Consider the following 14,093-nt stretch of genomic DNA (forward strand, 5'->3'; position numbering starts at 1 on the left):
TTCAGAACCCCTCAGAAGAGATCAGGATCCTGACAAGCCAAGAGCGATAACAGTTCTGCTCTGGATTGGCCAGCGACGTGTGTAGGTCGTACAATACAACGACAGGTTGTCCTCACAGTTATGCCTGTGAGCAGACACAGATAGTACATATATAGCGAGAAATAAATGGGAATAGATGACAGACGAAAAATCATTTTTAATGTATTTTTCAAGTGTTGCTGATTAACGTCTACCTCAATGTTAACTGAACAACAAAACAACAACAAAACATCCACCAAACGCGGCAAAAAGGCAGCGGACAGACATAATATTGCTTCTTTTCACACATCACTGAGAATGAACAGTTTTTTTGGGTTTTGTTTTTTTTAAATGTGGCTCTCAGATTAGAGATCAATAAAGTGATCAGTTCATTCGCTGTAGTTTTTTTCTTTTTTGTCCCTGAAGGTGTTGACGGTCGTCTTGTTACGTGAGCGGGGCGCGCGGCCGTCTTTGGGCAAGACGACAATTCGACAATGCGCTCAATTCAAATATATTCGCCGGTGACGTCGACCGTGTGCGAGCTGGAAATTTTCCCACAATGAACAGACACATCAAATATCTCATCTGAAAATGTAAAACTTTTAATGGTTCTTTAACCTACTACTGTTTGCACATTCAGCCCACAGACATCCAAGGAAAAGAGAGGTTAATTAGCTAATGGTTTAAATTTCCTGCCTAAATAACGAATGTACTCTTTCAGTAAGGGTAGAAACATCGACTAGATAACATTTTAATATGCTAACATGCTATCTAGACTAGACCAATGATGTAACATTAAAACTTTTGACTTTAGTCGCTTTTTCTAGCTTCTACACAGTGATTTTTTTTTTTGTTAAGTAAGCTGACAATGACTTCATATCAAAGGGGTGGAATTGCTAGTATATTAAAAAAAAAAAAAGTTAGCATTATGCAAAGGACTTGTGACTTTATTGAACGAACAGTAAACAGTAAATTGCCTCCAAACCCTGCAGGATGATTAGTAAGACAATACAGGACAGTTTCCCAAACATGCCTGAGCATTAAGATTAGCGTAGTTGGTAAAACTAAAAAGGGGCATTTCGCTTTAATGTGGCATTACAGCTTTTAGCACCAAGTTAGCTCCCCTTGGCTAACAGGATGAACTTCAACAAGTTTGTGTTACGATTGTGGGGTCAGGAATCACAGAACAAAGAAGATCTGATATTGACTTTTACCCGTATATACTGTGCAGCTCAGGGATCGAAATCACCTGCTTGGTTGCAAATTTAACAAAATATAGAGGGTTTTTTTTACTCTAACCAATAATATTGTTGTGAAAAGAACAGATTTGGATCATGGGATCTATGAGTGAATCCTTTAACAGTGACCCATTTAAGAAGTAGATATTTGATCCTTCTCGTGACAGTTCTCATTGGTGGGTAAGTCGATTGCAAATTTTGCACATGCCCATAGATATTCAGAAAAATCCGTTTGCTAAGACGTCTTTGGGAAACATAAAGTGCAACACCACCGCCGGGCCACTAGCTGCTGCTGTCCTTCTGAGGGAGACACCTCTGCCAGAGGCTGTAGGGCAGCACTAGCAGCAGGAAGAGGATCCCGCCCACGATGAGGACGGCCCCCGCACAGCCGATGCACGACACTGACCAGGAGAGCTCGTGGTGGAGGGGAACCGTGTGGTCGCTGGCCAGGAAGGCCAGGACTGACTGGTGGAAAACCAGGAGAGAGAGAAGCACCAGGACGCCTGGGAAGGAGACAGCGGGGACAGGTCACAGAGGTTAACGGCGCTTTTGTGTTTCCACATTTATCTCGAGATTGGGAGAAAAGTTTGTCGCCGAGTTGCCGCCTCTACCCACCTGACAGAATGAAGCAGACTGATGCCGGCTTGAGGAAGAACAGGATTTCTTTACTGAGAGACATGGTGATGCATATGGCCCCCATCACCATGAGGAACAGGCTGAACATGGCCAACATGGCAGCCGCTACATTCAGATCTGCATAGGTAAGGAGGACAGTGCTGTTTCATCCATTTTTTTTTTGATTATTCATGCGTTTAACAAAAGTGATTTGCGAGCACTGATCACATGCAGATCCCAAACGGTGGCAGTGACACGGTTCTCAAATAAAATAAAATGCAGATAAATTCCAGCAGGAACGACGCAGGAGTTTTCATACGCCGATCGTTTTGATCAGTGTCGTGTCAAAGCGAGCGAGGGCAAACGGTCTCATGCTGAGCATCACAGCTTTCATGAAACGGGCCCATAAAATTCAAAAAATGTGGAGTCACAGATTCGCAGCCGCTTTGAATGTGGCACACACACACACACACACACACAAGGTTCAGTGCATAGATTGCTGGCCGCAACTTAAGGTTTTGTGAGAAGGTCATTCCCCCGTTTCTGTGTTAAAAGTTGTTTGGAGTGTTTTATTCCAATGATAAAATTATCTTCAGTCAGTAAAGAAGATTAATTATTAATGCAAGACATAAAGTATGTGATCTCAACTGTGCAAAAGCAAGCAATCCCAATACCATTATTTAATAGAATCATGACTGTATTTATGAAATCGCCACACTGGCGCCTGCAGCGAGACGAAAACGTGGCATCGGCGAGCAGTGGCAGTTTAATGTACGTCTGGCTTTCTTCATTCAACGTGCGGCACTGCGTGGTCGTCGCACGTTATGGAGCCGCCAGTGGGATGCGAGGTTAGACGGCTGCGCGGGTACGCCTGAACGTAGCGTAGGCGGGATAGCTTTTTTTTTTTTCTCCCAGACACCCACAGAGCAGACAGTGGCCAACCCGACAGAGCACGGCGAGGAGGTGAAGGGAGACGGGACAGAAAAAGACCAGGGCGGATCGTGGGAGACATGGGTGAGAGGAGGAGAGGTGGGAGAGATGACTGCAGAGTAAAGAGAGAGAGAGCAGGAGAAGGTGAGGGGGCAAAGAAAGAAAGGAGGGAGTGGGTGGATGAGGCAGGACAGCGGCTGAGGGAGGCCAAGAGAGACCAGCCAGGTGCATGACTCACTCTTCTGCGTTGTCTTCTGAAACATCACAGCATTTTCCCCCGTGGTGAAGAACTTGAAGTAGGTGCAGTTTGATTCTGCAAAGAGGAAGAAAGATGGACGGAGAGAGACAGCTGCTGTAAATGACGCAAACACTGACAGGTAATCTGCTCTGGCTGCAGACGATCTCGATGAACGTCATATTGAAATTCAAGCGGCCGCTTCTCTCTCAGCCCCCGTACGCTTGAGTTTCAATTATTCTCCATCAAACGCAATCGGCCGCGATCGTCAGTGACAAGCTCAAGGTGACAATCCAGTGCTTCCTGCACAATTAGTATTCTGCCTCCCTGACCATGTGCTACGGTAATTAGAGTTCGGCCGTCAAATCGAATGAGACACCTCTATCTGTTCCCTCGCACGCCGGAGCACACGAGCAAGCAGAGCCGGCGCTAGCATCACTCTCAATCAGTGTGATCAAAGCTGCACGCTCGGAGTTCTGGGTTGTCCCCCCCCCCAAACAGCAGTTACCAGCGTCATGGCAGAGGCTGCTGCGCTCAAATCCCATCGACGAAATTCAAAACCAATCAATCTACAAGTGTGTGTGGGTGGGGGGGGGGGTCAGACGTAATTGGACTTTACTCTCACTGACCAAAGAACATGTGTCCATGCGTCAACAACCTGTTGCGGATAATAATTTACTCCTTACGCGCGGGTGTCGCACTCGACCACCAGGCTGCGCTACAATCGTCATAAGTTCAGTGATTGCGTGTGTGCACTGAAAAAGTCAGGGTTTATTTTCAAGACCCTGAACAGGACCACCACTTTGTAGATCTTGGATCTGTGCACAGAAGCTGGCATTTAAAACCTATTTTTACCTTTTTGTTTACTTTTATGTCACCATGCTTAAGACTTGGCACTTCAATCAACTCGTGGTGTTTCAGAATGTGCTTCAGAAATAAATCTACCCTGACACTTTGTCAGTTACTAAAAATTGCCAGCGGGCTCATTGGGATTTTCAGATTTTGGGTGACATTTCATTTGACTCGGCATTAATATTTATAGATTAGCTGGTGTTTATTCTGAGGCTAGCAGTACTGTTGCATGTTTGAACTGTGCCTAAATAGAAAGGTTTCATAAAACCCCTTATCATTCTGCGATGGCTTTGTAGTTTCGGTTTTCGTCAGACGACGGCCGACGGCGTCCTAAGCTCACTGTTGCTCATAAGCGTGACTTCTGGTGCATGGCTGCATTCAGCGACGTCGACTACTCTGCCGTGTTTGCAAACTGAATGTGCTGACAGCAGGACGGGCACGGTTACCCACAGCGTGCTCGGAAAAATACGACATGATATGATATGAAACACGATACAGCATGAAAGTTCATCCGTCCATCCGCCACAAACCGGCCAGTAAATCTTTTGAGTCACCTCCGGGCAGTTCGGCGGGGCCACAGCTCGCTCTCTCTGGGTCGATATCAGCCACCCATAGGGTCTTGGTGCAGCCCTTCCACAGGCCGTAGTGAGCTGTCAGGCATGTCTGCAAAACCAAGATTACAAAGAGGCGAGATCAGCAGTAATATTCTTCTTCCATCCATCACGAGGTTTAGCTTTAGACACCAGGGATTTCATTTCTAACAGGAAATTACTCTTCAGGTGGGTTTTGTCATGAACAGACGTTTCTGGTTTTGGCTAAAGTTGATGTTTCACCTGATTGTTATAGAAACTCTTCGGGGGGGCCAGCTCCACCCAGAACTCTGTCCCCACCCCGAGCACTGTCAGGACTACACCCACGATGGCCACAAAGAACGCCAACTTGATCTGGTGACGGAACACAATGCAAAGATATTTCAGTATCAAATCGTGACTTGAAAAGCTTTTTAAAAGTTTGCAATACTGAATTAAAGAGTTATATAAAAACTTTTGCTTCTATCAGCAGCCTGTTTTGTCCTGCATTCAGCCCTTTCAGGTGTGAACCCAGTTACAACCTCCTCCCTTACTCACTTTGGCCATAACCTCATCGGCCTGAGGATGCAGTCCCAGTGAGTCCGCCCGGACTCATGAAAATCTGTACAGCTCATGATTCCAGCGGTGCAGGATTAGTGGCTCACGGGTTTCCTCTCTCGGTAGGTGAACGCCGCTGGCAGCTGCGTAGCTTTGCCAGTTCATGACAGATATTCTCATGTTATGTTGTTTAGCCCAGCGTTGCCACACAACTGGATAGCAAACTCAGATCCTCCGTATGAAGATGTTAGTGCTGTGAAACGCTACGACAAAGTGTAACGAGTGGATGTGACGCACTGCACTGTGCTAATTTTGTTATACAACTTGAAACAGTGCACGCGGGTAACAAGCTAGCAGTGGTGCTAAGATGCCTCGTATATCTGTGGGACGGACCAGGACAGAATAAAATCTGTTCCTGTCGAGACAAAGAAATGGCAGCGTAGCGACAGACCCAAGCCTCCCGTCCATCATTTACCCAACACAACACAAGGCAGAGTCAAGGGGGTCGCTTGGCATCACTAGCCTGTCCTGCTGAGCTCAGTTGCATGAAGTTACGTAGGCAGGTGCTTGAGCGCTTTCTGCGTGTTTTTCTGTAAGTCTGCAATCCTGCCCACGTGAATTTACTTTGCACTTTACCAGCCATAGAAACGCCTCCGTCCCAGATAAAATGATTAAACAAAGTTATGTCCAAGTCCTCGGTGCCCTGGAAACCTCTTCTTTCCGGGCACTTATACTAATCATGCCTGTGACGTCTCTGGGGGTTCATTGCTTAGGGGCTGAGCACTGGAAGTGGGCCACAATGTGTCGTGATATGCACGGTCTCAAAGAGAACAAGAGAGCTGTGATTAAGATGAGCTGAGAGCAGATATCCTACGGTGATGTGCAGTGAGGAAGTAACAGTGACAAGTCCTCGACAGATAAAAATATTAACCCTTCAACGAGCAGTTGAGATGTGTGGGTGGGCGCTTGTACTTCTAGCTTTGTGCGGACCAGTTTTTAGATGATGAGGTTGAGGACATTTGTCTGGTCCTCACCCCCTGATAGGGTTGCTTGACAGACTTGGTTTTAAGAAGAGAATTACGGTTAGAGTGTGACGACAGGGCATGAATTGTGGCAGTCCTCTGATGTATAGAAGTAAAATCTTTGTATGTGCAGTTTCATGTGAGAAGGTGTTAAAATTCAGGAGTCTGAAGTCTCAGCCGGCTGAAAAAAAGTCTTTACAACCCTACCGAACACCTGCAGAATCCTCTTAAGCTTAAATTTTGTCTTTTTAATGTCAAAAAGCAACATTTTCTAACATTAGGAGTCCTTCGTCTGCCCTAGCGGCTTGTTGCCTGCCATGTGGACCAGATTTCAGCCGAAAGGCAGCTGTATGACTGATTGGTTCCATTAGCTCCGGAGTACTTTCGTACAGCCTGAGGGAGAACACGCACTCACACAATAAGAAACCAGTCACCTTTCCTTCCTGGGCCTCACTCATGGTGTGTCCCGCTGTCGTTGTCCTGCGGCGCTTGTTCCCCCCAAACGTACTGCGTCCGCTCATCAGGCTGGCCAGGCCCCCCGCACCCTGGGCCGCTGCTCCTGGTGAAGCCCCTACCACTGCTCCCGGTGCCACCGGGGCCACCGTGTGGCCCTCCTCATCGGTCACAAAAAAAGTAGACCACATTTTGTCCAAAACGGAAAACAACTAAGACAGCCAATTGGGATTCACTTTGGTAACCAAGCTTGCTATGAGCTCTGCCTTCTACGGGGATGGTAAAACTCCAGCAATAAAAAATTAAAGATGGGAACAAAAGCAGGGAAATTGCTGTGTATTCTCAGTTGGTGCCCAAAAAGAAAACAATGAAAAGCAGCTGAAGTAAAATAATGTTGCACCGGTGTATCTGACAGAAAGGAAGGAGCGCAGCAAAGAGGTAGAAAGATAGAAACTGAGAAAAGAAAACGACTGTATAATAAGAACTAACAGAAAAAAGCGCGATAGAAAAATAGCGGAAAAAATGGAAGCCCAAGCAGTCTCCTCGGTTCCAGCAACTAAACATACAATGTCTCTGAAAACTTTATCGGGAAACGGCAGGAGTCAGCCTCCTCTCGAGAAAAAGCTTGATAAAAATGGTGGCTTGGATGACGAAAGCTGCGAAACGGATAAATGAATCATCGTGAAAAAAAGAAAATCACAGAGAAAAGTAGATGTTTAGAAAAGTGTATCCGCTGAAGGTCAGTAGAGGTAGAGGTCAGGAGTGAAAGAAGGGATGTTTCCTAGAGATGAGAGTAGAGAGAGGAAAGGAAGGAAGAGAAAGTACAAGTAATTAGTATTGTGTATTACTGATAATGTTTTGAAAAAAAGGTTCTGGTCTTGCATAACTTTACCTAAATTCAGTCACAGAAAAGGTCTTTTGAGAAAAATTGTTGGCTATCTTAGCTGTCAAATGCTCCACGGTGTTTGAGAACTAGTCACTAACTTTCGCTGTTTGCCCTTTGGTGCCGGAAAGGTGGCGTTCAGTTGGATATCGGAGCTTTTTCATTGAAAACGGCTTTCTACTTCTGGAAACTTTGTGGATGAGAGAGTAGTTTCTGGGCCAGAAAAACAAAACAACGAGCCCAAATAGGCTGAAAGGTTCAGCAGAGCTAATGGAGCCAACAGACATGGGTGACAATTTCACGTGGACTCATCACTCTGAGCTATTCAGTATAAGATACGATATATAATTTAAAAGAATATTTATTAGTGCAGCATTTTGTTTGGTTAGGTGAGAGATGTAATATTCATTTCTGAACATCATGCATGACAATTTAAATAAAGTTAAAGTGTCAAGATCCCAGAGAGTATTGAGCGTGAGGAGAAAAAAAAAACAAAACAACCAAAACACACAGTTAGTTGCAGATGCAGTTCTTCATGCTTAGAAAGCCAAAGAGAATAAACCGAAGTCTGCACTGATGCTTTACTCGGCTTTTTCTACTGATGCCAACGCCAGCGAGGGTCAGTCACTGAACATATTACAGACAAGCTAAAGTTACCGGATCCAGCACCAGGGATTTAAATCGCATTTACACCTGGTGGTAACGTGCAAGATGCATCTGGACATCTTATCTCGGTAAGGGAAGGCATGTTCATGCAAGTGTGCTGCAGAACGCATCGCTCTCAAACCGGCCACGCGATGTCTGGAGGGGATCCGGCTCGCAGTGCGATCCGATCTCAGCCGGTTGCAGTCTGTAAAGAACTGGCCTCGTTTTTCAAAAAAGCAAAACAGAGATGACCCCTGTCCTCTGCAAAAGGAAAAATAAGTACATCCCACACGGCATCATTGTCTCCTTGAGCCAGGACCTGTCATGTTCGTGGACAAGCCGGCCAGCCCCACTACATAATTAGCGTAATGAGATATGATCACAACGTGGGCAAAAATCTGGATTGAGCAACAGCAGTTATTCATATCCAGATAACGTAACCGGATACAGATTCCAAAAACCCCTCAAAGGCCCTTTAGTTTTTCTGTTTGGGAGGAATATCGTATATGTTTGATGATATCTATGTCTTGTTTCAGCGGAGGTTAAATACACTTATCATACATGTCTTCAGACAAAAGCATCTGCCAAATAAATGCAGTATAAAGCATGTAAATACCGGCTATAAATGGGACCTGCCAGAATCCTCAATGTAAAAGAATGACAGGTTACCACAACTCCCAGTCACTTTAGATTAAAAGCAGTAGTTCCTCTGTCATTATGCAGCGTGAACAAAAAACAAATCGAATCAGAAAATTAAGCGTATTTTTCATCCAGCGTTCAGAACCTTCGTCGGTGTGAGCTTAGTGTAGGATATAAGAAAAGCACAGAAATGGAGAGAACTTCCTCCCATCGCAAATAATGACTTGTGCTGTCTGTTCTACTCCCGTCATCGGGACAGAGGAGAAACACAAAAGCACTTAGCATAGTAGAATCACAATCAGTTATCTATTTTGAGGTGTTGTGTGACAGCAAACAGCCAGCATGCTGAAATCCTAACCTGCTATCTATTCTGAGACGCTCTGTGGTACGTCAGTGGCACAAAAACACTCATCATGTTCAAGCCTTAACCAATTATCTATTCCTAGAAGCTCTGTCAAAGGGGGGGGGGGCAGCGCCGATACGCTGCCGACGAATTGAATCTCGGACCCTTTGTGTCTGCAGGGTGAATGAGGCAGCTGTCCGGCCACGTTCCACCGGGATGTGGTGACAACAGACGTGACACGGAGCCCTCCCCATGGTTAGCAAAAACGAAAACCCATCCCCCGGGGGGAACAGGCTGACCCGCTAGAGAGCGCAGGCTTGGGGCCTTCTTTCAGGGGCCTTAACAATGGGAAACGGCACTGTATAAGTGAGTTACATGCACAACACATTTTAGCACACACATGAACTTTTACACGTACATTCACCTCACATGTTATCAATTCACATCTCATTGGTAAATTTAAACACTCGGTACCTGAATCTAAAAGCATTGTCGAGTACCTCATTGGGATCGAAGAGAAAAGCTCTAATGCAAGAACCTATTCAACGGTACATTATTTTGCTGCGGCAGTACACGTGTAGAGAAGCAAACTGGTTCCCAATGGTTCCCAAACGCAGCAAGTGTAAAAGATGGAACTTCAGTCATCAATTTTATGAACAGTTGTGAATTAGGCCCAGCACAGTCTGTATTTTCTGATGGATCTGTCATTTTTAGATATATTTGCTTTTGAACTAGTCAATTCTTGAGAACAAAATCATGTTTGGAGGGAGACAGTGTCTCCGCTCGGCGGTTTCTCGAACCGCTAAGGTTTATGATTTCAAAATATCTGAACAAATATGAAGAAAGATCATGTTTCAAATGGATGAGGTTTGAGGAAAGATTTCCCATTTTAACAATTGACGACATACTGTATCCGTCCCTGATCGACCGGTATTGACTCATCGCACCACATCCGTCTTTCTGGAGGTGCCTCGGAGCACATGTCGCTTCAGATACCGAGCACGGCAAAAGTCCGAGTGTCATCAAAGGCGTGAGCACTTGGCCTTTGCCGAGACCGACGCTTCGGATAGTTGCCGATAGTTATTTTAGTCGGTCGTGGTTACAATAGCAGTAGTGCTCTGATCCAGACAGACGCGTAACGGAAGGGCGGGCAGGCATGCCGTGTCTTGCTCGAAGGCTCTTTGGCAGGTGCGCGCATCAGATGTCGGCATCAAACCTGCAGCCTTTCTGTTACATTCCAGGGAAAGTGAAATCAGACAAGTGCAATGCAGATGCTATAGTAATCACGTATTAATACTGAGCGCATTTTTCACTGTTATGCTTTTATTGTCGTGTAGCTTGTTGTTAGTAACACTCCTGTGATTAAACAACGTCGAGCAAAAAAGTATATTTGAACCTAAATGTAGAGGCCATGCAATCTGTCAAAACGGCAGTAATGGAAAACTGGGCTTGCACAGATCCAACGGCAGCAGAAAAAAAAACTACAACAACCAAACCTGTTATACCAGAAGAAATTAGCTGGTTTAAAATAGCATATTAGCGGTCAAGAAAAATCAGCGATTATAAAGTGTCAGGGTAACTTTCAAGAGCAATAAATAAAGGAAAGTCTGCAGTTCTTACTCATCGGAACCGATCACGGCTCTCCTTATAAGGCATCCAATTGGACACGCTGGAAAAGTGGCACCGAAGCACGAGGAAGAAACTCATTACAGCAGCTGTGACCAGTGACAAGTTCACTCTCTTAAAATACCCTTTCTACTGTCTCCAAAAATAAGCCGTCGTGGAACCAGCGCCGAGAAGAAAGCTCCTGTTATATCACACACACACGCAGCATACGCGACTCCATAAACACTCTGTACAGGCAACGTTTGAAGAAGAGGCCGGTCCAGATTTACCCCACCACCACCACCAGGCCGACCTCCCCCAAAACAGCTCAGCGGCCAAAAAATGTCCTGCTGAAATTAGACGCATTAGTTTTATTGTTCCACTCCTGAGCACGTGCTGCACGCCTGCTTCACAGCGCTTCGCCGCCGCTTCACAAATATCACAACAATGGTATTAACAAGTTGCTGACCTGGTTTTTGTGTGTGTGGTTCTGCTCGGAGTGACGGAGGGCGAGGCGAGGCGAGGAGAGGGAGCGAGCGAGGGAGAGAGAGGTGGATGGGTGGGTGGGTGGGTGGGTGGGTGAGGGAGGGAGGGAGGGAGGAGAGGGGGGGGTGGAGGCCGCAGCGGCTCAGTGCTCCGTCTGAGGGAGGATGGCGGTTTTGAGGGCGTGTGTCTGGAGGTGGGGGGGCGAAAAAGAGCATCAGCTAAATGCCCACGTCTGCGTGTGTGTACCTGTGCACAGAGGGTTGCAGGTTACATAGCTGTGTGTGAGAGTGTGTGTTTGCTTGTGATAATGCATATACAGGCCTGCGTGTTAGCTTGCAGGCCCCTGTGTATGTGTGTGCTTCATGGGCCAAATGCCTAAATTGTGTGTGTGTGTGAGAGAGAGAGAGAGAGAGAGGTATCCAGTTACACTGTAGCCTCTGTAAGTGAATCTGTTTGTTTACGATAGCATGGACAGTTGTGCTGGACGAGTGTCTCAGCTTCAAAATGTTCCTGGGTGGAAGTGTAACACACAGCACACGCACGTACACCCCCCCCCCCGTCTCCTTGACTGTGTGTGCGTATGTGCACGTCGCGCCTCCTCTGTCTATTTTTGCCCCCCACCTGTTAATGACATTAAAGCTGAGCCGGGGAAAAGGGCTGCCGTGCGGGGGGGGGGGGGGCTCGTGTCAGCTCCGCCCTGGCTGCGAGGCTCATGTCTGCTGATTGAAGAGGGAATTGTAGATTCGACACCTCGAAAACAAGCAGCGCTGCCGGCTGGCTGTCGTTCAGCTCACGTGGTCAGACGTGGGGGCCGCGAGGTCGATTCCAAGCGGACGGCGAAAACGCGACACCCCACTGCCTGCCGACACATCTTTAGCTCTTCAAAGGCTGTTAAAAGTCTTGAAATGACTCCGATTCAAAATAAATGAAAGTGTTTCGGCCCCTGGACATTGGACAAACAGTAATCAACACTCAAAGATGCTGCATTGCAAAAAAACAAAAATTGGGCTGGATGGTACAAAAAACAAAGCAGGTTCTTGTTGAATACGTCAATGTGAGCTGCCCGTCAGAGGAGGATCGGATGGAAAGGGACAATGACGGCAGCAGGATGCACTATGGGAAGAAGGGAGGCCAGCGGAGGCCAGCGGAGGCAGTGTGAGGCGCTGGGCCATGCTCTGCTTGGAAAGCTTGGGTCCTGTCAGGCTTGGGGATTACCACCTACCCAAACATCAGTGCAGACCAAGGGGGGAACTACACAATATTAGGCAGGTGGTTTTAATGCTGTGTGCTTTTTATAAACAATGTCAGCATTAAATACTGTAGTTTGTTCATCAGAGACCAGTGACAACTTCAAAGTGTCCTGCTTGGTGCTCATCTGGGTCGCAGTTCTTTCATAAAGGATTTCAAGGGACCTCTTTCGAATATTTTGTTTACGCCATGGTTTTATGTTAAGATACAAATATTTGCTTATGTTTGTCTGCAGATTTTTTTATTTTTTTTCTCCAGCTCTCAAATACCCGTATTAGTGACGGTCAGGTCTAGCGTTAGTTTGGCTCTAGTAATTCAGTGACTCTATCCACAAACAAAACACCATTAAACTGTCCAATTTAACACCGTCTGTGTTCACGTTTAAGAGCTGAACTGATGCACTACTGCTCTTAACAGTCATGTCCAACAACCAGATCCTTTCCGTTTCGCTGGAGGGACCGCATCAGTAAAATTATATCGATTCAATAATTTTTCCATCCACCTTATCAGAGGGTCAGCTACTGTCTGGTCCTCCTGCTGCCTGAGAGAGAGGGGGAGAATACTGCAGTCAGATGTGCCTTGCATTGTGATAAACGGTGCGTGTGCAAGCAAGGTCAGGCGGACAGGGACGGGGGACCGGATGCAAGGGAGCGAAAGATTAAGTAAAAGGCGAGGAGAACCGAGAGGAAAGAGAGGAGCGGGTGGATGAATGATGGACGGGGGGGGGGAGACAGGACGGCCGCAGACGGTTACCTCACCGCTGAGCCAGAGCGGCCAAATTAAAATGCGCAGCGTGCCGAGGGGGACGGTTCAGAGTTATCAGCTGATCACATGAGGCTTGTTGGCAGAAGTGAGCCCTGGAGCCACCGGAAAAAACTGCTTTGACGCACGTTTACACTCACTCAACAGGTGTTTGATTGAGACTGGTGAATCCAAAGCTGGATGGTTTCTCTTTGTCTTTACTTAAGAGGTTTTACATGATGGAAGTTAGTTATTCTTTGGCATTTTGTACCTTCTTCCTTCTGTATAAAGCAATACAGCAGATTTTTAATATAAATTACTTATATGTATCAATTTGATGATTTTATCGATGCTGAGATCTATTTTAATGCACTAAACAGCAATGAAGCAATTTTTAAAAAAAGTTTCTGTGATGTGAAAGCAAGAAAAAGGTACAGATCTATTCATTTATTGGCGTTTCCCTGCTAGAGTGGTGTTATTTTGCTACTTCACTTCACCTCCTAACGTTTAAACCAAAAAGGCTTCAGTTGCCTCACTTTTGCATTGGAGCCTCCGTTTATACAGGAAAAGGTGACTCCACACCAGACTTCCCAGTGCTCTGCTACTGGCCGCCCGGAGCGACTCCAGGGTTGGGTGCTTTGTTCGAGGACACTTTGAGGTTAAGCGCTCAGGGAAACGAGAGTATTACTCGATCCCTTCCTGCTCCCAGTTCAGCCAGCCAATCGGGGGGATACGTACCAGCGACCTTCTGGTGCGCCGACTCCTTATCAGCATGATCTTAGTTTCCAATAAACGTAGGTGTTAAGTAAATGCAGTCATGTATCTTCAATGGAAAGCTGCAGTATCTGTCCCCGGTGCAGTAGTGAGCCCTGACCATAAGATGGCACTACCTGGCAGGGAGGCATGCAGGGAGGGAGGGGTAGGGGGTGTGATACCGGGCCCCTCTGATCCCTCAGCCACGCAGAGAGTTAGGTCCCTGAACTCTGAACTTGTGTGTTGCAGTGAGGTCTGAT

The 14,093-nt window shown here is 46.4% G+C and overlaps 1 protein-coding gene across 2 annotated transcripts; it reads right to left on the reverse strand.

Annotated features, from left to right (window-relative positions):
* Positions 1-1,212: 1,212 nt before the first annotated feature.
* Positions 1,213-11,124, reverse strand: LOC120786501 (voltage-dependent calcium channel gamma-6 subunit-like). Of its 2 annotated transcripts, none has more exons than XM_040121974.1 (7): positions 11,075-11,124; positions 6,472-7,271; positions 4,722-4,832; positions 4,443-4,551; positions 3,040-3,114; positions 1,872-2,009; positions 1,213-1,759 (listed from the first exon to the last, which is right to left on the reverse strand). In XM_040121974.1, exons 2-7 carry the CDS (start codon positions 6,679-6,681, stop codon positions 1,539-1,541), a joined length of 864 nt encoding a protein of 287 aa, XP_039977908.1. In that variant the 5' UTR covers positions 6,682-7,271; positions 11,075-11,124; the 3' UTR covers positions 1,213-1,538. The 2 variants fall into 2 exon arrangements, with proteins under 2 accessions (XP_039977908.1, XP_039977909.1); XM_040121975.1 differs by lacking the exon at positions 11,075-11,124 and adding an exon at positions 10,621-10,683.
* Between the last annotated feature and the right edge of the window lie 2,969 nt (positions 11,125-14,093).

Source organism: Xiphias gladius, chromosome 24 (genome assembly GCF_016859285.1).
Source record: "Xiphias gladius isolate SHS-SW01 ecotype Sanya breed wild chromosome 24, ASM1685928v1, whole genome shotgun sequence".
NCBI classification, from domain to species: Eukaryota; Metazoa; Chordata; class Actinopteri; order Istiophoriformes; family Xiphiidae; genus Xiphias; species Xiphias gladius.